Source organism: Phaseolus vulgaris, chromosome 1 (assembly GCF_051622355.1).
Source record: "Phaseolus vulgaris cultivar YP4 chromosome 1, ASM5162235v1, whole genome shotgun sequence".
Lineage (NCBI taxonomy): Eukaryota > Viridiplantae > Streptophyta > Magnoliopsida > Fabales > Fabaceae > Phaseolus > Phaseolus vulgaris.
In genome coordinates this window covers 50,360,332-50,383,205 of record NC_143498.1, presented here as the reverse complement: position 1 = coordinate 50,383,205, position 22,874 = coordinate 50,360,332, and the positions used below count along the sequence as shown (strand labels likewise).

General features: G+C 30.4%; 4 protein-coding genes across 4 annotated transcripts; 2 read left to right on the top strand and 2 right to left on the bottom strand.

Moving 5' to 3' along the window:
- Positions 1-2,570: 2,570 nt before the first annotated feature.
- On the top strand, positions 2,571-4,538 carry LOC137814760 (pectinesterase). The gene is made up of 2 exons (XM_068617651.2): positions 2,571-3,591; positions 3,723-4,538. Exons 1-2 carry the CDS (start codon positions 2,604-2,606, stop codon positions 4,409-4,411), a joined length of 1,677 nt encoding a protein of 558 aa, XP_068473752.1. The 5' UTR covers positions 2,571-2,603; the 3' UTR covers positions 4,412-4,538.
- A 4,556-nt stretch (positions 4,539-9,094) lies between these two features.
- Positions 9,095-11,269, top strand: LOC137814757 (putative pectinesterase/pectinesterase inhibitor 41). Its single transcript, XM_068617649.2, has 2 exons — positions 9,095-10,150; positions 10,389-11,269. Exons 1-2 carry the CDS (start codon positions 9,154-9,156, stop codon positions 11,075-11,077), a joined length of 1,686 nt encoding a protein of 561 aa, XP_068473750.1. The 5' UTR covers positions 9,095-9,153; the 3' UTR covers positions 11,078-11,269.
- Positions 11,270-16,097: 4,828 nt separating this feature from the next.
- Positions 16,098-16,868, bottom strand: LOC137816234 (putative invertase inhibitor). Its single transcript, XM_068619309.2, has one exon. The coding sequence runs from the start codon at positions 16,800-16,802 to the stop codon at positions 16,215-16,217; it is 588 nt and encodes a 195-aa protein (XP_068475410.1). The 5' UTR covers positions 16,803-16,868; the 3' UTR covers positions 16,098-16,214.
- A 4,126-nt stretch (positions 16,869-20,994) lies between these two features.
- On the bottom strand, positions 20,995-21,885 carry LOC137816233 (putative invertase inhibitor). The gene has a single exon (XM_068619308.2). It carries the CDS (start codon positions 21,815-21,817, stop codon positions 21,230-21,232), a length of 588 nt encoding a protein of 195 aa, XP_068475409.1. The 5' UTR covers positions 21,818-21,885; the 3' UTR covers positions 20,995-21,229.
- Between the last annotated feature and the right edge of the window lie 989 nt (positions 21,886-22,874).

The window sequence follows — 22,874 nt, the reverse complement described above, 5'->3', positions numbered from 1 at the left end:
ATTTTTTATATCATACGTGTATTCCAATAAAGTAAACTTATAATATACTCTCCTAATCTTATCTTGGATTATGTCTTCTTAGTCTTTCTGTTTTACTTTTAATTTGTGCATTAGAAGCTTAAACCGTTACTTGCTTTATGAATGTCGTCAATCAATAAACATGACTCGAAACTCAATAAGGATTTGTGTGGTAAAAAAACCTCATTTATGAAAATATTGTGTTTATTTCTGAGTATAAGGAAGGAGTGAGTGTTTTTTTTTATGTTTATTTCAATGATTTTGAGAGTGGTGGAGTGGATGGAGGAGAGGATAAAGACCTTTCTTTCACTTTTAACACAAATGAAGAAATTTGTGCTAATTCATATAGCATTCTTGTATTTTACCCAAATATCCATGTGCATGCATTTTATTACTATATACAAAATTAAAGATTACATAAATTTATTTAATAATTTTAAAAGTATTTAATTATATTATTAATAACAACATATAATTATAAATAATGAAAATAAAAAAATAAAAAAAATTATAATATCAACAAAACATATATAATTATATAAAATAATAAATGAATATAATAATAAATATTAGTTTCATAAATTTTAATATATTTAATAAATTTATTTCAATTTAACACAAAAATATTTTCTATTATATTTTTTATTGAAAAATATAAGTAATTATAAATATTATATATTAGAAAAATTTAATCAATTCAAATCTAAAAAAAAATCAAAATTCATTATTCAAATATTTTTTATAATAAGGATAAATTTATAAATTTACAATAAACTATCATCACAAATCGATTTTATCATTTCTCAATCCAAAGAACTTCACATATCCTTTCTAATCCTCACAAATCCATTTTCTCCCTCCCATAAATCTCCTCCTCAAACTAAAGTAAGTCTCAACAAATTTTTCTTAAGTTGAGGCTGATTTCATCTTACCAATGACTTTTATTTCCATAACAACCTCTAAATTGATTTCTTTTAGGTTTCTTTCAATTGGATAAGGATGACGATGAAAGAAAAGAAAAAGAGAATGAAAAAGTAAGGATATTTGAATTAAGTGAAACATTTATAATAATTTTAACTGATATGATAGAATCAATTTAATTATATGCTATATATATTTATAAAAATAAAATTTGAAAACTTGTTTAATGTAAAAAATAATTACATGTAAACTAAAATAACAAATTATTATAAAATTTCAATAAACAAAAATAATTCTATTTTAAAATAAAATAAAATATTTATAAGATATCAAAATTTAAATTAAATTATTTATTTTAGTTTTTATAATATAAAACATATATTGACAAAACATTAAATATATCTTTTTTTGTTTATTTATTTTTATTTTAATTATTTATTGTTATAATATAATAAAATATATTAATAAATATTGATGATACAATTATCAAAATAATTAGATAATTGATTATAGTCGATCACCAAACTTTCCTTCGCAAATCTTCATGTAAGAAGAAAATTTAATATCATTGTTTTGTCTAGACTTCTGTATTTTACGTCTTTTAATACATCGATATCTAAATTTTCTCCTCTTTTCATATCCGAAAAATAGTAAATCTTTAATATGTTTTTATAATAAAAGAGAGTCATACATTAATAACATGATTTCTAAAAAATAAACAATTTTTTTTTAAAAAACAAAATGGTCCAATTAACATAGAACTTCACTAAAAACAAAAGGATAAAAAAAATGGTGTAATAAAAAGACAACCTCAAATATTCTGAGGATGTATTTCTCAAACATGAATGTTTTAAAAATTTGTCTGGGAGAAATTTGAAAACCAATGAATCTGCCAAGTTTTGGACGATAACAAAATATTACGTGCAGGGGTTGGTTGGTGGACACGAGTAAGGAAATAAACCAAAAACAAAACCCTAAAACAAAAGAAATGTTGGCTATAACTATAACGTTATATATTTTATAGCATACATGGCTCTGTCGCATACGGGGAATTATCTGACTACATACATTCCTGAGAATCTCTCAAACATTATTCTATTTGCAACATTCTACGAGCATCACCAAAAAAATTGACTTTCCGAGGGATATAATGCAACCACAAACAATTGTCAGATATTCTTCAAACAATCCACTTTAGTTTACTTATTCTTATGTTTTGCGTTCCCGTGTCTTGTGATTGCTGGGAACCAACCCACCATATCACAAGCTTAAAATCATATCCAATTCCTTATCAGATAAGTCAATCACCAAACAAATCTTGGTACCAATTTAAAGAAGTACACATGATATTCCTATGAATATTTGGATACATGCACGATGTTTTAAACCTAATGAATGTTGGTCCTAAATTCTTAATCAAAACAAATGTGACATACATAGCGATTTGATTTAGAGTTGTTGATGTTAATGGTCGCCACGGCATCAACACAAAGTAGGCAACGAAAATTCCTTAAAGTTGACTTCTCTTGTGCCATGCATTGATCACCACATTAACTCCGTAATTTTGATGAGACAAAATCGTCACCCAGCCCATATAAGAACCCAATTATGTGTGCATCAATCACATCTTCAACTCACAAGAAAATCTTCCATCCAAAATACCAATGGCTATGGCTTTTAACAGCTTGTACGCTCGCACACTCAGTGTTTTCCTTCTGCTATCATTCTTCACGTCCATTTCCATAGCTGATAATGGCCATGCAGTTGTTCCACCAGAAACCGTATGCCACTCAACCTTGGACCCTTCTTACTGCAAATTTATTCTTGCTAGTCAAAATGGTAGCATATATGACTATTGCCACATTTCTGTTCGAAAATCCCTGTCCCAGTCTCGTAAGTTCTTGAACACCATGTACTCCTATCTTCAAAACCCCTCCTCTCTCTCCCAACCCACAATCCTGGCTCTTGAAGATTGCCAATTACTTTCTGAACTAAACTTCGAATACTTATCAACGACTCTTGACACTGTCGATAAAGCTAACGTTGTTCTTCCCACCTCTCAAGCAGACGATGTTCACACATTGCTTAGTGCTGTTTTGACAAATCAGCAAACTTGTTTAGATGGCCTTCAAACCTCAGCTTCTGATCCAAGAGTGAAGAATGGTCTTTCTTCCCAACTCTCGGATGATATGAAGCTTAATAGTGTCTCACTTTATTTGTTCACCAAGGCTTGGGTTCCTGAGAACAAAATATGGCAGCACCATGGAGCCATCCAGAATGATGGTTTACCCTTGAAGATGCCAAACAAAGTTCGTGCCATTTATGATTCTGCTAAAGGTCAGGGGAGAAAACTACTTCAGACATCGGATGACACAGAAAGCGTTGTGGTGAGTGATATTGTGGTGGTTAGTAAGGATGGAAGTGGAAACTTTACCACCATAAACGATGCCATAGCTGCTGCACCAAATAACACAGCTGTTACGGATGGCTACTTCGTTATCATTATCACCGAGGGTGTATATCAAGAGTATGTATCTATAGCAAAGAACAAGAAGTTCTTGATGTTAATTGGAGATGGCATCAATCGGACAATTGTAACTGGCGATCACAATGTTGTTGATGGCTTTACAACATTCAACTCAGCAACATTTGGTAAGCATAACATCCTAAATAGATATATATCTATTGTCATGAACGTGAATATATATGTAACTTCAAATATTCTTCTTAAATAGTTATTGAAATCGGCCTCTCACATGTTAATTTGTTGGTGATTTTTTCAGCTGTGGTAGGACAAGCATTCGTAGCAATGAACATAACATTCCGCAACACTGCTGGGCCAAGCAAGCACCAAGCAGTTGCAGTAAGAAACGGAGCAGATATGTCCATCTTCTATAGCTGTAGTTTTGAAGGGTACCAAGACACTTTATACACTCATTCTCTGAGGCAGTTTTATCGAGAATGTGACATATATGGCACAGTTGACTTCATATTTGGAAATGCAGCTGTTGTTTTGCAAAACTGCAACATGTATCCCCGCCTTCCATTGAGTGGACAATTCAATGCCATCACTGCACAAGGTCGAACTGATCCAAATCAAAACACTGGCATTTCCATACAAAATGGCACCATAAAAGCAGCACAGGATTTGGCTCCAATGGTTGGTACTGTGGAAACATACCTCGGAAGGCCATGGAAGGAGTATTCAAGAACTGTTTATATACAGTCTTTCATGGATAGTTTGATAGCTCCTGCTGGTTGGCATGAATGGAATGGGAATTTCGCACTGAGCACATTGTACTACGCAGAATATGATAACATGGGTCCTGGTTCAAACACTGGAAACCGAGTAAACTGGTCTGGGTATCATGTTGTCGATGCCACTGAAGCAGCCAATTTTACTGTCTCTAACTTCTTGGACGGCGATGATTGGGTGCCTCGAACTACCATTCCGTACCAGTCATCTTTGTAATTATAATTGGAAACTTTACTTGGAATAATATACTTGTCATAGAGCATGTTGCATACTGTTCCATTTCGATTTAGCCACATAAATATGTGGTAATGAATGAATGAATTATCCAAATCTATTTTTTTTTAACTTTGATTTTGGTTGTCTACAACATTGTAAAAATTAGTTACCGCTATGTTTAGCAGTGTTACGTTAGTATATGTTTCAAAATTTCAGAAAGAATATTTTTGTCAAAGAAAATACTAAATTGCTGACATGACACTGCCAAAGAAAAAATAAAGTCGAAAAGAAAGAACCCCGTTTTTGTGTGGTACAAATTGAAGAACAGTTGCTTCTTGTGCTTAAAAAATCAAAACGTAACTTTTATCTTTTGGAAAGACTAATTTCGAATATACTTTCGATTCACAAGTTCAAGATTTTAAAAAAACAAAAATGTTTATTTCACATCCTCCATCCTATATCTCAATAAATATTAATATTTTAATCATTTATATAAATTTATAATTTTTTTTAATTTTAAAACATTTTGTTGGCTCAATTCCCTATCTAGCACCATTTACATTTTTATTTCCCTATCTAGCACCCTTTTGTTTTTATTTCCCTATCTAGCACCCTTTTGTTTTTATTTCCCTATCTAGCACTCTTTTATTTTTTATTTCCCTATCTAGCACCATTTTAAAAATAAATAAATAAATAATAAATTATTATTTTTTTAATAATTTTAATTTTGAATGCTTTAAAAAATAAATATTTTTAATGTTTAAAATAATTAGAAATATAATTAATGAATAAATAAATGAGTTTTTACAAAATAAAAATAAAAAAATAATAAATTAAAAATGTTTAGTTTAAAATTATTTTTTTTTAAAATGAAGAAAATAAAAAATTAAACTTTACAACAACATAAAAGTTGAATCTATAAACATAAATTACTATTTATTTTGATTATTATTGATGATGTAATCATGTTAATTTCAAGTAAAAAATACAGGACATATTTATAAAAAAACCAAAGTCAATTAGTATTAATTAATAGTGGACACATAAATAATATTGAAGTGTTTACCTAAATGCAAAATTCTAAAAAAAACTAATACAAATGTTACACTTAATGCTTAAAAATGAGAAGAAAAAAATACAAAAATAAATAAGTCTAGAAAATAAAAACAACAACAATAAAATAAGTGTAACATTTGTAAAAAAAAATAATTTTAAACTAAATAATTTTAATTTATTACTTTTTTATTTTTATTTTGTAAAAACTCATTTATTTATTCATTAATTATATTTATAATTATTTTAAACATTAAAAATATTTATTTTTTAATGCATTCAAAATTAAAATTATTAAAAAAATAATAATTTATTATTTATTTATTTATTTTTAAAATGGTGCTAGATAGGGAAATAAAAAATAAAAGAGTGCTAGATAGGGAAATAAAAACAAAAGGGTGCTAGATAGGAAAATAAAAACAAAAAGGTGCTAGATAGGAAAATAAAGATGTAAATGGTGCTAGATAGGGAATTGAGCCACATTTTGTTTGTATTTTTATTAAAAAGAAATTATTACAAATATTAGTATTTATTGTCAATGTAAGATGGAGGAAGAAGGTGTCAAAATAACATAACTCTTAAAAAAAAATGTAAAGATTGATGTAAAAGGAAAGCTTGGGTGCAGAAAGCAACTGCCATATTGAATCCATCGTGGACCGTGTTTCCGTTATTGGGGCTTGCAGATTGGGTTTATATCACGTTAGTGTTTCAGCAAATTTATTCTCAAAATTATTTTCAAAATTATTCTCTACACTAAATTTAAAAATTCAGAATTTTTAAAAAATTATTCAAAAATCAAATTTTCATTTTTAAAAAGAAAATATAAATAAAAATATATTTTAAAAAAGAAAATTCGGAACATAAAATCTAGAAATATATTCTAAAAAAAGAATTTTAATTTTTTTTATTCACACTCTCTTATTTTCGTTAGTTTAATAACAAAATAGGTGCATATTGAAATTATTGATATAGTGTGGAAAGAATTTTCCTAGTGTCTGAGTTAATGCATCCTGCACCCTTATAATGTCAACGGTATTGATACTTTTTATACAAGTAAATCATATTCAATTCAGTCCAATAACTTATTATTTTAATTATATTTATTTTATTTTTTAATGTAAAATATTATTATATTATTATAATTGGTTTTCAAACATATGTTATTTTATTTTTAGTCTTAAATAAACCTTTTTCCAATTTCAACCTCCACACTCACAAATTTTAAATTTCTAATTTTATCATATCTTCATTTTCAGTTTCCGATTATGTCATCCACATACATTCAAAATTATACAATTCAAAATAAAACGTGAAACATCATTTTTGTATTCTATAATATATAATTTAGAAAATAAAATTTATATTTTAAATTTTACAAATTTTAAAATACAAATTAGAATGCAATAGTCCATTGTTTGTTCTCAATTTCCTCTTCCTACGCTCGTCCCATTTTGAGATTTTACGGCCCAATATTCTTATTTGTAAATTGACACAAAAGTATCTATAATGAATTTGGATGTTACGATACCCAGGAAAATTTAATTAGTTGATCTTTTTGAAACATAAATAATATATATATATATATATATATATGTGTGTGTGTGTGTGAATCAAGTAATTTAATTTCATAATACAAAACTAAGTACTGTGGATATTTTTTATATTTATATTTTTTTAGTAGCTTTAAAATATTTTTCTTATATTTTCTAAGATTTTTTGAATGTATATCTTCTATACTCTTGATAGGTACATTAAAACTTTTATTTAAGTGTAGTACGTAATTTAAAAAATATATATTATAAATATTTTAAAGTTAATTTTATACAATTGGTAGCTTCAATGCAAATCTAACGTGCTTCCTTTGACTTGGATTCGATTTTGATACAAACAACTTGCTGGAGTTTTCAACTGCTGTACATAATAATAATTTTGTAATGACTGATTTTGACTTTCGAAAATTAATTCACAATTTATAAAAGCACCAAACTTATCATAAATCAGAATAATTAACATTTTGAGTACGTGCTGGAACTTAGCTGATATGGGAGGCCGGTTCTATCTAGTTCAAGTAACATCTACACAACTTTTATTATTATTATTATTATTATTATTACATACAATATTTTGAATCATCAGTTATGTCTTCGGAAAAAAAAAAAACTTTGTGCAGAGAGGAAGTAACAGAGGAGTTTCGTTATTGAGTTTCCGCGTTGCAAAGGAAAAAGGTTGCATTTTTTCAAAGGAGTTTTGTAGTATATACATAAAAGAGTGTATTATGTAGTGAATCCTTACCCGTTGGACTTTGAACTCTTCTTCTCTATTTGATCCCAGCTTGTCAAATTCGGCAGATAGTGTTTACTGAACAATTTCAGTAACGTGTGGGACCTTCACCGCCATTAACATTCCCCACCATCCCAGCTACCTAGCTATATAAAAGTCTCAAGACCTCAGTTTACGCGTTAATCATGAAGGTCAAAACTACACACTCTCTTCAAATCTAATTTCCAAGTGTATTCTGACCAATCAATCACCTATTGACACACCAATTGGTGCACCCTCTAAAAAAACAAAAACAAATACACTCGACCAACCCTATCTACGCTACATTTTAGCTCTCATTATCTCCTTTTTCTCTATGTTTGCTCAAACATGTATACAACCCTCTTAATTTCTATGCACATTTACATAACTATGATTAGTGCTTGATGGGGATTTGTTTAAAATTGATTGTTGATATCTTTCAATTTGTAAAATCTCATTCTTCTTAAAAGTTTGGAGAATGAGCAGTTATGACTTTGTATCTGAGTTCAATCAAATTCAAATTTGCCTTTTTCATTATTCTTTTCTCTGTCTGCCATCTTTTAATTTCAAACAGTTAGGCATCAATGTGAAGGCATCTCTTTTAGCAAACGTTTTCTAGGCTTTCAACCACCCTTAATTGTTTTTTGTTCTCAGTATCCGCTGGCTTCCACTTTTCAACACACAACATACTGTGGTTTATTACATTATGACAGGCGTCATTAGATATAAATTAATTAAACATTTTGCTTGGTCTCTGGTTAACATATTTTTAATATATTCTCTTTAATGCGGTAAGATTTTACATAAGATTTATGAAATTCAACACGATTAAATTATTTAATGAGAGGTGTAAAATAAAAGAATATTATAATAAAGTGCGTCCTTAATTTTGTATGAATTACTCCATCATGTAGAAACCTTTATTCATTGTAGTGAATTGTATGTGTTATTAGTACTGAACAGGACAAGGGATTCGGTAGTGTCTCCAATTAATTAATTAAATCAGCACCTACTGCACACTTCATAAACACCTAAATTTATTAAGCAAATCCTAGTGGAAAATCCCATAGTTACAATTTCCAAGATGAATGTCCCATGTAATTCGATCTAATTGGATGCCCATTGACAAAGTCTTCCTTGGTTGACTAATCACTATTCCATTAATCTACTACTACTCATATTTAATTCTCTACTTAGTAAGCTTGGTCAACCTTCAACTGCAGTAAAACAAGCACAAAAAACAATTAAACCCATAATCAGAGGTCTCTATCTCGTTAAAAAGTTGCCCCTCTCCACCTATAAATTCATTATGCCAAACCTAGTTTCCAAGTCACCAAAACGATAACTCACTACTACTACTACTCTTGCTCTTGCTCTGTCAAACAAACATGGCTTCCAAGCTTTCTTATTCTCTCTCAATCTTTCTCTTTCTCTTACCTTTATTCCACTCAATAATAGTTTCTGCAGACACCGTTTCAAATCCTGCAACTCCTGTTGCTCCTGGAACCGCATGCCAATCCACCCCAGATCCATCCTATTGCAAATCCGTTCTCCCTCCTCAAAAAGGCAACGTTTACGACTATGGCCGCTACTCCGTCAAAAAATCACTATCACAGGCTCGAAAGTTCTTGAGCCTCGTCGATAAATACCTCCTCCGTCGTTCTTCTCTTTCCGCCGCCGCAATCCGTGCGCTTGAAGATTGTCGTACTCTCGGGGAACTCAACTTCGATTTCCTTTCCAGTTCCTTCCAAACCGTTAACAAGACAACGAGGTTTCTCCCTAGTTTTCAAGCCGAAGACATCCAAACCTTACTCAGCGCCATTCTGACCAACCAGCAAACATGCTTGGACGGTCTCAAAGACACTGCTTCCGCTTGGAGCGTGAGAAGCGGTCTCACACTCCCTCTTTCCAACGACACCAAACTCTACAGTGTCTCACTCGCTCTCTTCACCAAGGGTTGGGTTCCCAGAACCAAAGTCAACACAATGCACCCTACCAAGAAACAACAAGGGTTTCAAAACGGGCGTTTGCCGCTTAAGATGTCAAGCAGAACCCGTGCGATCTACGAGTCTGTGAGTAGGAGGAAGCTCCTTGAGGCCTCGGTGGGTGAGGATGTTGTGGTGAGAGATATTGTGACGGTGAGCCAAGACGGAAGCGGGAACTTCACCACCATCACCGATGCCATTGCTGCAGCTCCTAACAAATCTGCCTCTACCGACGGATACTTCCTTATCTATGTCACTGCTGGTTTGTATGAAGAAAATGTGTCCATTGATAAGAAGAAGACCTACTTGATGATGGTTGGGGATGGTATCAACAAGACAGTTATCACAGGCAATCGCAGTGTCGTTGATGGCTGGACAACCTTCAGCTCCGCAACATTAGGTAATAATAAATCTTCAAAAACTCATTTCAATATACATTAAACAATAAAACATACAAAAATTTGTTTATTTTCATCTCTACTATATCCAATTTGCTTCCTTGTTGGAAACATCGACCTGTGATAATTCCTCAATATATACGGACAATGATTTTACTTTAAAAATTATGTGAAAAATGATGAGAGGAGAATAATTTTCGAAAGAGCACGTATCTGATAAATTTTTCACCAATGCTACAGTTGTGGTAGGGCAAGGATTCGTGGGTGTGAATATGACCATCCGCAACACCGCCGGAGCCGTGAAGCACCAAGCAGTGGCAGTTCGAAACGGAGCAGACTTGTCCACGTTTTACAGTTGCAGCTTCGAGGGGTACCAAGACACGTTATACGTTCATTCCCTGAGGCAATTCTACAGGGAATGCGACATCTACGGCACCGTAGATTTCATATTCGGAAACGCTAAGGTGGTGTTCCAAAGTTGCAACATGTATCCCCGTCTTCCCATGGCGGGTCAATTCAACGCCATCACAGCACAAGGAAGAACAGATCCAAACCAAGACACCGGAATTTCTATCCACAACTGCAGCATTAGAGCAGCTGATGATTTAGCTTCTAGCAGCGGTGTTGCAACATATTTGGGAAGGCCATGGAAGGAGTATTCTAGAACAGTTTATATGCAAACCCAGATGGATGATTTGATCAACGGTGCGGGGTGGCGTGCATGGGACGGTGATTTTGCATTAAGCACTTTGTATTACGCAGAGTATGGCAACACTGGGCCAGGGTCTAACACCACCAATAGAGTCACGTGGTCTGGTTATCACGTGATTAATGCCACTGATGCAGCTAATTTTACAGTTTCCAATTTTTTGCTTGGTGATGATTGGTTACCTCAGACAGGAGTGTCTTACACCGATAACTTGGTATAGAACATCTACGTACTCACATTAACTTTGTTCTTTTCCTTTTGCTATTTTTTGTATCCTTAATCTACTAATATACCCCTGCCAAATCTTCAAACTTCAAACCATATTGTTTCATTGAAAACTGTTGTGATTTAGAATTATAAACCAAATATTGTACTCTTTCTGTCCCATTCTCAATTATTTAGTATTTAATCAGATTGTGACTCTTTCCTGCACACACCAACCGCTGATTTTGACTTCTTCGATGCTTACCAAAAGAAGAATGCACCTTTTGCATCACATTCTCTGCAATAAAATTTACAATGAAGATTAATATAAAAATTCCTTTAAACATATTTAAATTTTAACATAATGGTTGTTACAATCACTAATTACCTGAAGCTTTTCCTACTACAAAGAAGACGAATCCTTCTTTCGTTGCCGTGTGGACGATTTTTTTTGACCAAACAATTACAGCTAACTTACAGAAAAAAAAATATTAAATTATATAAAAAAATATTAAAATAAATAATATAGAGAGTTTTAATGTTGTTGTATAAAAAATATGGATTCCTAACTTATACTATGCAGCAGTGATTAAAGATGTATATACCTACGTTGTGCCATAATAATTCATGTACATTTTTTCTATTACATGGAATTTTTTAGGATCTAACTTAAAAATTCACAAAATAACACGTTTTATGTCAATTTTCTAATAAGCGCAAATCAGTAAATAATTTCTTCGTAGATAACAAGTTTATGTGAATTTCAATATTCGTATAAATTATTCGCAAATCTTAAAAAAAACTCCGGAAATATATTTTAAATTTTAGACTTCAGATTTAACTTTCCTGCAAATTCAGAAACCCTGATCACATTTTCTGCTAATTTTAAATTCGCAGGTCATTTTTTCTGTACTTTGCAGTTAAAAATAATAATAACTAAATTTAAAATTTATCAAATATTTAAATTCACGGATTAAATAATTTTTTGGTACCTTGTAAATTATTTCGTATTAAAATTGATATCTTCAAAACAATTTCAATTTTGTAAATGTATTCAATTCAATACCGCTGCTAGTCAAATATTTGAAGGTATGTTTTTATAAGACAAAGAAAAAACAATATATTAAAACGGTAAGTTTTTTTAAAAAAAGTAATTGTTATAACAAAATTAGCTTATTGATTAAATTTTAGATATTCAAACTCGAAAAAAAATCGGAAGTACTATTTAATTCTAAATTTATTATTTATGTACAGTAAACATAAATAATTAAGAAGTGTGTTTCATATAACCATATATAATTGACATTCTAGTTAATGTAAGCTTGTTTACTTTTCAGTTATCTTCTTACAAGGTCAAAACGAATTTACATAAATAATAATCTTGTTGTGTATTGTTTTTTTTTATTCAATCTTCTTTTTGTTTTTGTTTTTGTCTTCTCATAATTTTATTTTTTTTGGTTTTGTCATGTAAAGATCGATACATGCTGCAAAGAAGACATTCTGATACTATAAAACATTTGAATTATAAATGCTATTGAACAAATATTTTATTTGTCTTATGACAATCTATTTATACTATTTTATGATAAATCTTTACTATTACGAGTCTTACTTAGACCTAATATCTTATTGTTAATTCATGCTTATAATTTGTTTAGAAATCTATAATTCTTATTAAGGTTTTTTATTGAATTCTCATCACATACTTAGATTATTTATGTGAAAGTCTATTTAGTTTATGGTTCAGGTGACATAAATGATGATAGGTGAATTTAGTTTATGGTTCAAGTGACATAAATGATGATAGGTGATTGTTTGTCGCCGAACTAACAGATTGATAAACCGAATGATATTAAAACTTTTCGAATTCTCATTGCAATGTAGGAACTAATCTTAACTCAAGAAGTTGAAATACCGGACACCATAATAAATAAATAAATTCTTTTTAAATAAATTACACTACCAATTTTGAAATTGTCTTAAATTATAAACTATAATCACACCTTTATTTTTTATATATCATTACAATAATAATAATAAGCTCTCTTAAAAAGTGTAGATGTAAATAAAAGGGTGAAATATACACAATGTTTTTGTCCACAACTATTTTTTAATTACGATGTGATAACCCTTTCAAAGTAATGTAATAATACAGTAACGTTTTAGAATAAATAGTGTTTTGATAAGTAATATTAAATAAACACTCATCAATTAATTATATATAAATAATATCGATGATTATAATATATGGATACTTTTTCTATGTGAGGTCTATTAAGAATGAGTTAAAAATATCAGCCAATGAATTACTGTTTTATCATAACTTAAGCAGCTTCCTATAATCTAATCGCAAAAAAAAAACATCAGAACTTTGGAAGCTATGTCATATGGGTATATAGTATAAAAAAATGAATTATGCTGCTGGGGAAAATTATTTAAAATTTTAAAATAGTTTATAGAACACCCTCTTATATAATATAATAAATTATATTACTAACCATTAGTTACTTTTAAACCGTTGATTTTCAATTTGTAGTTAAGGTATTTCACAATCGCATGACTTTAACACTAATGGAAGGGTTAACAGTGATATGGTAATAAAACTTGTTATTAAATTTAGAACGTTATATCTTTATTATTATCTTTTACCAATATTATTAATTATAATTTGTGTTTTTGTTTTTCTAACGAGCTGAAAGGAATATCAGGGTAATAATGTTGTGCTTGAAAAAGGTAAGAAGGAGAAAGAGGATATCATATTATAATAATAGGAAAAAGTATCGACACCCTATATAAACTATTTTACTATTCTTTTGGTAATCTCCTTAAATTGGAAATACACTTCCGTGCAATAATTCTCCCTTCAATCTTTCATTTACTTGTATATGTCCATTGATTCATTCTAGTTTCTTTTGATGCAATCACCATTTGAATTGCAACTAGCTCTTTATTATAGGTGGTGCATTTCCCAGACTAATAATCACCTTCACCTTCAGGTTCAAGCTGAGACCTTCATTTTTCTCTGTTTTGATCAACATTTTTTTTTTTCACCTAGCATTTTTTCAGATTATATGGATTCATATGATATCTCAATTTTTCATGTATAATTATTCATTCTTTTATAATGTACTGTATTGATTCTAATTATATTCAATTCTGAAAAGTATACTTTCTTACCTTGGTTCTAATTATATCTGATTTATTTTTATCATATCACTAACTTTTAAATTGGTAACTAATGTAAAAAAATGTATGATTTTTATTAGTATGTGTTAAATCGATTATGTCATAGATACTGAAATTTAAATATAATAAATGTACAATCAATTATTTTAGTTAGTAGGAACTATACACATTTAACCGATTAAGATAAATAAATATTTGATTAAATTTTTTAATTATACTCAAATGAAAAATGCTACGTATTTACTATTACACTGGTAACAGCATGACGCATTTGAATTTTTATTGCAATTCACATTATTTATAGTGATGTTGATATTTAGTTATGATTCATTTATATATTTAATAGTTTTCATTCATTTGAAAAAAAAGAGTGATGTTCTTAAATGTCCTAAAATAATAATCAATTAAAAAATTGCTTAAAAATTAGTTTTTATATTCGTAGTATATAAATTATAATATTTAGTATTAGAAAGAAGATAAAAGAGGATTAGGCACCAGATTAATCAAATTCTCTCTAATAAATTTATTAGCACACATGTTTATATATTTCAATTTAAAAATATTTGAATCTCTTTGAATATTTGTTATCGCTAAAGCCAAAAACATTTTGAATAAACATATATAGACTTTGCTTATGTAATATATGGAAAGCGTATATTTAAAAATGTAAATTATACTTTTAGATAAAAATTCATTTGTAATTTATTTTATTATATTTAAATTTTTATTATTTATCACCTACTTTTTTATATATACACCTCCTAAAAGTAATGGGAATTTTCAACTGTTGAAAATAGTGAATGTTTTCAAATTGTCGAAAATAGCGGGGGTTTTAAACCGCCGGAAATAACGGGTGTTTTTAAACCGCCAAAAATAGCGGGGGTTTTAAATTGCCGAGAATGGTGGAGTTTTCAAAACTGTCGGAGATAGTGGGGGTTTCAAAACCGCTGGGAATTGCGGGGTTTTTGAAAACCGCCGGGAATAACAGGGGTTTTCAGAACCACCGGAAATAGCGACGCTGGATCTTCCCGGGGAAAGGCAAACCGCGAGTAATGCACTTAACGGGGGTTAAAACCGCTGGTAACGTCAAATATAACCCCTGTTAAAAATAATTTTTTTTGTAGTGTATATTTATTACATCTATTTAACACCTACATGTAATAATAATAAAAGTACTTATTACATCTATTTAATCCCTACATTAATAAAAATAGTTATTAGATGGGAGTGTAGATTTTGAAGAGTAGTATTATCTCTTACCGAAAAAAAATTTAACATCCAAAAAAATATAAAACACATGCACTTGATAAACCATTCTAATAATATAATAATATTATAAATTAAAAAATAACATAAATATAATTAAAATATTAGTTTATTAAGGTGTAAAGTGTATCTTTTATATTTTATATTAACACCCTATCTCTTATTACAATAAAAGGGTTATGAGTATGTTACATTGTTATGGGTTGATAAACCTTTTATTTATATAACTATCTTATAAAAATTTTATTTATTTTTTATTAAATGATTTAATATGTTTTTAATAAATATCTCATCAAACATTTTATAAGATTGTGAGTTGATGTGAAACTATTTTATTTTTTTCTTAAGATATTTAATTAAAATATAAATTAAATTATTTAGAAAAAAATTATAATAGAAAGATGGTTATACAAAATAAGATGGTTGAAAGATAACATTTATCTAATTAATTGTCAATAAAGATCTTCAACAAAAATGAATGAAGGATTTGACCTATCATATTACTTTGTTTATGTAATTTCTAAAGCACTGCTCTGCATTTGTTGGAACCTTCAGTTAGTGACTTAACAAGAAAAAAGAGAGAGTAAAAAAAACTCTAACAGTACCATGCACTGCTCAGTTTCAGATTGACAAGCAGAGGATGAAAAAAAGAGTTACACAGGAAACGATATATATGGATGAATCCACAACGACGAAGAATTTTACAATTTAGTTGGATTAACGAGGAGTTTGTTGACGGCGGTGGCAATGTTGCAAAGCTTGCGGAAGATGGCGCTCTTAACAGAGAGAACGTCATCATCTCCGGGGATGGAGGCGTCGCAGGTGTCGATGGCAGCCAATGCAGCTTTGAGCCAAAGTTGTGCATCAACTTCAGAATCGACCATCAAGGCAGCGATGGTGTCCTCCAGTTGGCTCTCTGCGTCCAAGATGTTCTCCTTGCAGTCAGCCAAACCTTGTTGGACATCAGGGTCTAGGTTGTCGTCGTCAATGAGTATTTTGGCGTCGGTGAGGATGTCAGAAGCGTTTGTGGCAGCAAACCTAAGAGAAATGATTGCCAAGTCTTTGAGGTTTGCGTTAGGGCTTTTGACTGGGTCGGAAGAGAGGACCTGAACGCAGATGTCTCTGCTTGGGGACAATGTGCATACCTTGTCGATCAAACTCTTTCCTCTTAATGTTACCTCACCAATTAGTGGATTCGTTCCTTTTAGTATTTCCAGTGCAGTTGTCTGGTGTGCCATTACAGCTACGCATAGAACCAACGCCCAGAAGAGTTTTGTAGAGTGTTCCATTTTTGTATTCGGAAACCAAAGTTTAAGGTTTTATTTTCTTCTGGGAATTGGTGTTCTATGCCGCACACCAGGACGAGGAATTATTGAGCCCTTAAGGAGGGATTTATAGTGGTCGAGTAGCACTCCTCTCCATTCATTTTTTTTAACACCTAATTAAGGATTCCAGTTTTCAGTGCTTAATTTTAGAACTATACCAAAGTATTACCAACCAACCTTACCTATTTTTTTTTTCAGGTTACATGACTTTTCTTTTTCTTCCTTCTTTTTCTCTCTTTTTGGATTCAATCAACCTTTAAAACTACATGTTAAATGGTTACTTCAAATTCTCTCTCGCTATAATTGGTTACGTCAAACCAAACATTTGTCATAAACTCCTAGCCTAAGACAAATTTGAAGTAACAAATTAACGGAAGAAATTATTAAAAATATATAACTACTCTTTCTTAGAATAAAATTTAAATTATCTCATTGCACGATATGCTTTACTCAATTTTTAAAAAAATTTTATATTGAAACTATGGTTAATTCGTATTGAAAAAAATATTATCAAAATGTATTTTACGTAACTATTTCCTCAAACATATAAATGTCATATTCTCTTGTTATGTTAAAATGTTAACATATATATATAAAATATTTCATCCTTCTTTATTTCACACACACTTTGTGAAAATAATATCATTTATAAAATTTATTCTAAAATAAATTTAATTGATACATTTAGATGGATATATTTTAAAAAAAAATTATAATAAAAATATATCATATAGAGGAAGCGGCTATACACTTACAGAGATTGGTGTCTTATGTGTGTTTCTCTATCCTTCTTAAATAGTATGCAAGCCAGCAACTATATCCACATTCCATGGTGGAGATGCCATTTTTTTATGGAGAAGATCGTGGACAAGATGATAGAGAAGATCGTGGAGAAAGTAACTACTTTAAATTTGTTTTAGGCCAACTAGAAGATGTTGAAGCAGAATGTATGAGTAGAAGTATAAGAAAACCAAAAGCTTAAGAGTTTATGACAAATGCTTGATTTGACGTAACCATTTATACTGAGATATATAATTTGGCGTAACCGTTTAACATGTAGAGGTTGATTGATAAGTGTTATAATTCAGTAATATTTCATGCATAAAGATAGACATTTATGGACTTTAATTGATAAAAAAGTTGTAATTCAACCTCTAATTTAGGAAATTGAACATTTTTACATATTTTTGAATTATAAGATAAATATGAATGATTTATTTCCAAATTTGTATTAATTTCAGGAATTGACAAGTTAAAGACAAGATGAAAAGACAAAGTTGGAACATTGAAAACTCGTCCAAACTTTCTCAAACTCGCCTAAGCAAAATCACTCCTGAAGAACTCACCCAAGGCTCGCTTAAGCGAGTTCACTTCAGTGAAGTTGAGTTTTTTCTCGTGAAACTCGCATAAGGAAACAATATCTCGCTTGAGTGAGATGTCACTTAACCCAAGCCCAATTAGGATAAATAGAAGGCGTGAGGCATAACCCTAGACATCATTGGGAGGATATTGAGAGGTAGAAAATCCTAGAGGAGGCAATCGTCAAGGAGAGACATATTGAATCTTCTTTTCTTGTTTTTCATGCTTGTAATGGTCAATATGAGTGGATAATTCCTCCCTTTGGGATTTGGAGCAATTTGTTCAAACTCTTATGTATTGAGGTGATATTTATTTATAATATTTTATTCTTGATTGATGATTGGTATTGTCATTTTATTATTAAAGTTTGAATTTTTATTCATGATTTTGATCCTTAGATTTGACTGAAAAGTACTTCTAAACATCTGACCTAAATGATAATGTTTAAATTATTTGAATGCTAGGAATATATTTCAAATGTAAATTGCTTTATAAAATTTGTTTGTAATGATAAAAGATTTTTTTTTTATAAATATGTGAAAAATTGATATTTAGGAGTCATTCTTAATAACTTTGTGTGAGAGAAATCGATATGAATGATTTTAATATGTGCATCAATGTCAATTAAGATGGTATGTTATATGTTTTTATTCATTAAGAATACAAACGAGTGAGAAGGATGAACCTCAATCCTAATTTTTCCAATTGACTCATCCAAATTTTTTACTTTTCTTTTATTCAATTTCTTACAAATTCATGATACAAACAACTTTTCAAACAAACTTTTACACATTTATTTATATTTAGTGAATGATATACTTAAGATTTTAGAACTGTTCCTTGTGGTATAGTTTCTGGATGCTTGTTTTGTTTGGTTACCTTGAAGATTTTTTTTTTTTATCAGCAAATAACAATGAAATTAAATAAGACCACTTCAGGGGTGGTCCAACCCTTATACAACAAAACAGATTTTCTCAAAGAGCCTTTCCATCTACATATCAACCAAAAGACCTCCTACTCTCTTTCCCATCTCAATCAATAATAAAAGAAACCCAAGAAACAACCTTTTACATAAAAACTAAACAGAATACATACATACCAAGGGTTCAAGACACCAATCAGAGAATGAGAAATTAGCTGACGGTATCTTTGATGAGATCCATGACCAAACCTTAATCTGTGTTAGAGAGAAAATTTCAGTGTGATCAACCACTCCACCTTTAAATAAACAATTATTCCTGTGCCTCCATATCTCACTAACCAACGCAATCCACAGGTTTCCCATAATAAGATTAACTGAAATAGGTGCATCCAGAATCTTAAAATGTTCAAAATGAGACCCAGGATCCATACAATCCACTGATCTTATTCCTAACCAGTTATAACAGAGATTCCAAATTAGCCAAGCAACTCTGCATTCGCAAAACAAATGATTTGTTGTCTCCTCTGACCTCCTACACAAGCAACACAAATTACTCTCGATCTCAATTCCTCTTCTCTCTATATTAACCCTACAAGCAACCTTGTTTTCAATCACTCTCCAAGCTGTGACTTGAGCTGAGGGAAGCGCCTTAATTTTCCAGAAAAATTTATACCTTCTTAAGTCTTCCTCACTACCTTCTCCCCTTAAAAACCCATAAGCGGACTTAACTGAAAACTCAGTTGAATCGCTATCCTTCCAAACCCAACTATCCACTGTTTCTGTCTCTAGTGTCTTATTAGAGATCAACTCTAAAAGTTGACTTTCTTGCTCCTCTTCCCAAGCGAACAGACCCCTTCTCCACCTTAAGTTCCACTTCCACGTCCCGTTTTCCCACAATACACAATCACATAAAACTGCCTCCTTATTAACAGATAAAGAATATAGCCTTGGAAAAGTGCTCTTCAATTCTTCTGAGACAATCCAATTGTCTGACCAAAACATAATCTCTCTCCCGTTTCCGACCTCCAAATTCAAACGATCTTCAAACTTCCCTCCCCAATCCTCAGACCTCCAGACCTTCCTTAAATCTCTCCACCACAAAGAGACCTTACTTTTATTACCTTGAAGATATATGTGGGTGTTAGCTACATGTGTTGGTTGGTTCTTGTATAAGGGTTGAGACTTCCCTAAAGTGACCCCCTTAATTAATTTTATTATCTGTTGATGAAAAAACTAATTAGATACCAGTTTATAAACTATTTATTAATAATATAAACTACTTTAGATATTAATAATTTTTTTAGTTTCTAAAATAATATCTAATTTAATTAATATAGTGACTAATTATTTTTTGTCTCTAAAATTAGTCATTATTTAATGATTTTCTTATGATAAAAATTATTTAAAATTTTAAAATAATTTACATACCACACTCTTATATAATAATAAATTACATTACTAACCATTAATTATACTTTCAATCCTTTGATTTTCAATTTGTACTCGAGGTATTTCACATATTACCCAATATTATGAATAATAAAATTTATTCACAATAAGCAAAACATATTATTATCACAATCACATGACTTTAACACGAATGGAAGAGTAAACAATTATATGGTAATAAAATTTGTTATTAAATTTAGAAGGTGGTATTTTTCCAACACGTTATCTCTTTATTAATATCATTTACCAATATTATTAATTGTAAATTTTGTTGTTTTTTTTAACGAGCTGAAAGGAATGTCATGGTAAACTATTTTTTTAAAGATATTTAATTAAAATATTTCAACCAAAAATTATAATAGAAATGATTATATAAAATAACACGGTTTCTTGCAACCTTTATCTAATTACTTGTCAATAAAGATCTTCCACAAAATTGAATGAAGGATTCAACCTATCATTACTTTGTTTGTGTAAGCTTAAAGCACTGCTCTGCATGCATTTGTCGAAGTCCTCAATTAGTGACTTAACAAAAAACAAGAGAGAGAAAACTCTTACAGCAACATGCACTGTTCAGTTTGAGATTGACAAGCAGAGGAGATAACAAAAAGAGTTACATAGGAAACGATATGCATGGATGGATCCACAACGGCGAAGGTTTTTACAATATAGTTGGATTAACGAGGACCTTGTTGACGGTGATGGCAATGTTGCAGAGCTTGCGGAAGATGGCGCTCTTAACAGAGAGAACGTCATCGTCTCCGGGGATGGAGTCATCGCAGGTGTCGATGGCAGCCAAGGCAGCCTTGAGCCAAAGTTGTGCATCAGCTTCAGAATCAACCATCAAGGCAGCGATGGTGTCCTCCAGTTGGCTCTCTGCGTCCAAGATGTTCTCCTTGCAGTCAGCCAAACCTTGTTGGACATCAGGGTCTAGGTTGTCATCGTCAATGAGATTTTTGGCGTCGGTGAGGATGTCTGAAGCGTTTGTGGCAGCAAACCGAAGGGAAATGATTGTCAAGTCTTTGAGGTTTGCGTTAGGGCTTTTGGCTGGGTCGGAAGAGAGGACCTGAATGCAGAGGTCTCTGGTTGGGGACAATGTGCATACCTTGTTGATCAGATTCTTTCCTGTTAGTGTTTCCTTGCCGATTGGTGGATTTACTCCTTTTAGTATGTCCAGTGCAGTTGTCTGGTGTGCCATTACAGCTACGCATAGAACCAACACCCAGAAGAGTTTTGTAGAGTGTTCCATTTTTGTATTCGGAAACCAAAGTTTAAGGTTTTATTTTCTTCTGGGATTCTGTGTTCTATGTCGCAGACCAGGACGAGGAATCACTGGACCCTTAGGGAGGGATTTATAGTGGTTGAGTATAACTCTTCTCCATTCATTTTTCAACATCTAATTAAGGATTAGTTTTCAATGCTTAATTTTAGAACTATACCAAAGTATTAACAACCAACTCTACCTAATTTTAGTTTTAGGTTATTTGGCACTCATTTTCTTCCTTCTTTTTCTCTCTTTTTGGCTTCGAACAAACTCCGAAATTACATCTTAAATGGTTAGTCAAACCAAGCATTTATCATCACCTCCTCAACTTTTTTTTCGTCTTCTACTTGTACATTTTGCTTCAATATATTTTCTAGCTGGCCTAAAATACATTTGAAATAGTTACTTTCTTCAAAATTAACTGAAGAAAATATTAAAGATATATAAATACTCTTTCTTACAATAAAACTTATATTCTCTCATTGCATGATATGCTTTACTATTTTTTTAATTTTATATTGAAACTTTGTTAAATTTGTATTGAAGGAGTATTATCAAAATGTATTTTACGTAACTATCTCCTCAAACATATAAATGTCATATTCCACTGTTATGTTAAAATGCTAACATATATAAAATATTTTATCTTTCTTTCACACACACTTGATGAAAAGAGTCATTTATAAAATTTATTCTAAAATAAATTTAATTGATACATTTAGATGGATATATTTTAAAAAAAATTATAATAAAAGTATATCATATATTTAATTTTAATTGATATTACTTTATATGTTTTTAATATGATAAATACGTACAAAAATCATCAATAAATATATTTAATTAACGGATTTTTATTATAACGGTTTTTTTTTACACAATTTTTTCCCATTCTACCCTTATATAATATATATCAGTTTATTAATACAAAAATATTTTATCATTTCATATGAATTACTTAAAAAATAAAATTATTTTTTAATTTTTTAAATTAATATTAATGTACAATTTTTATATAACTTCCTTAATCTTTTCTTAATTC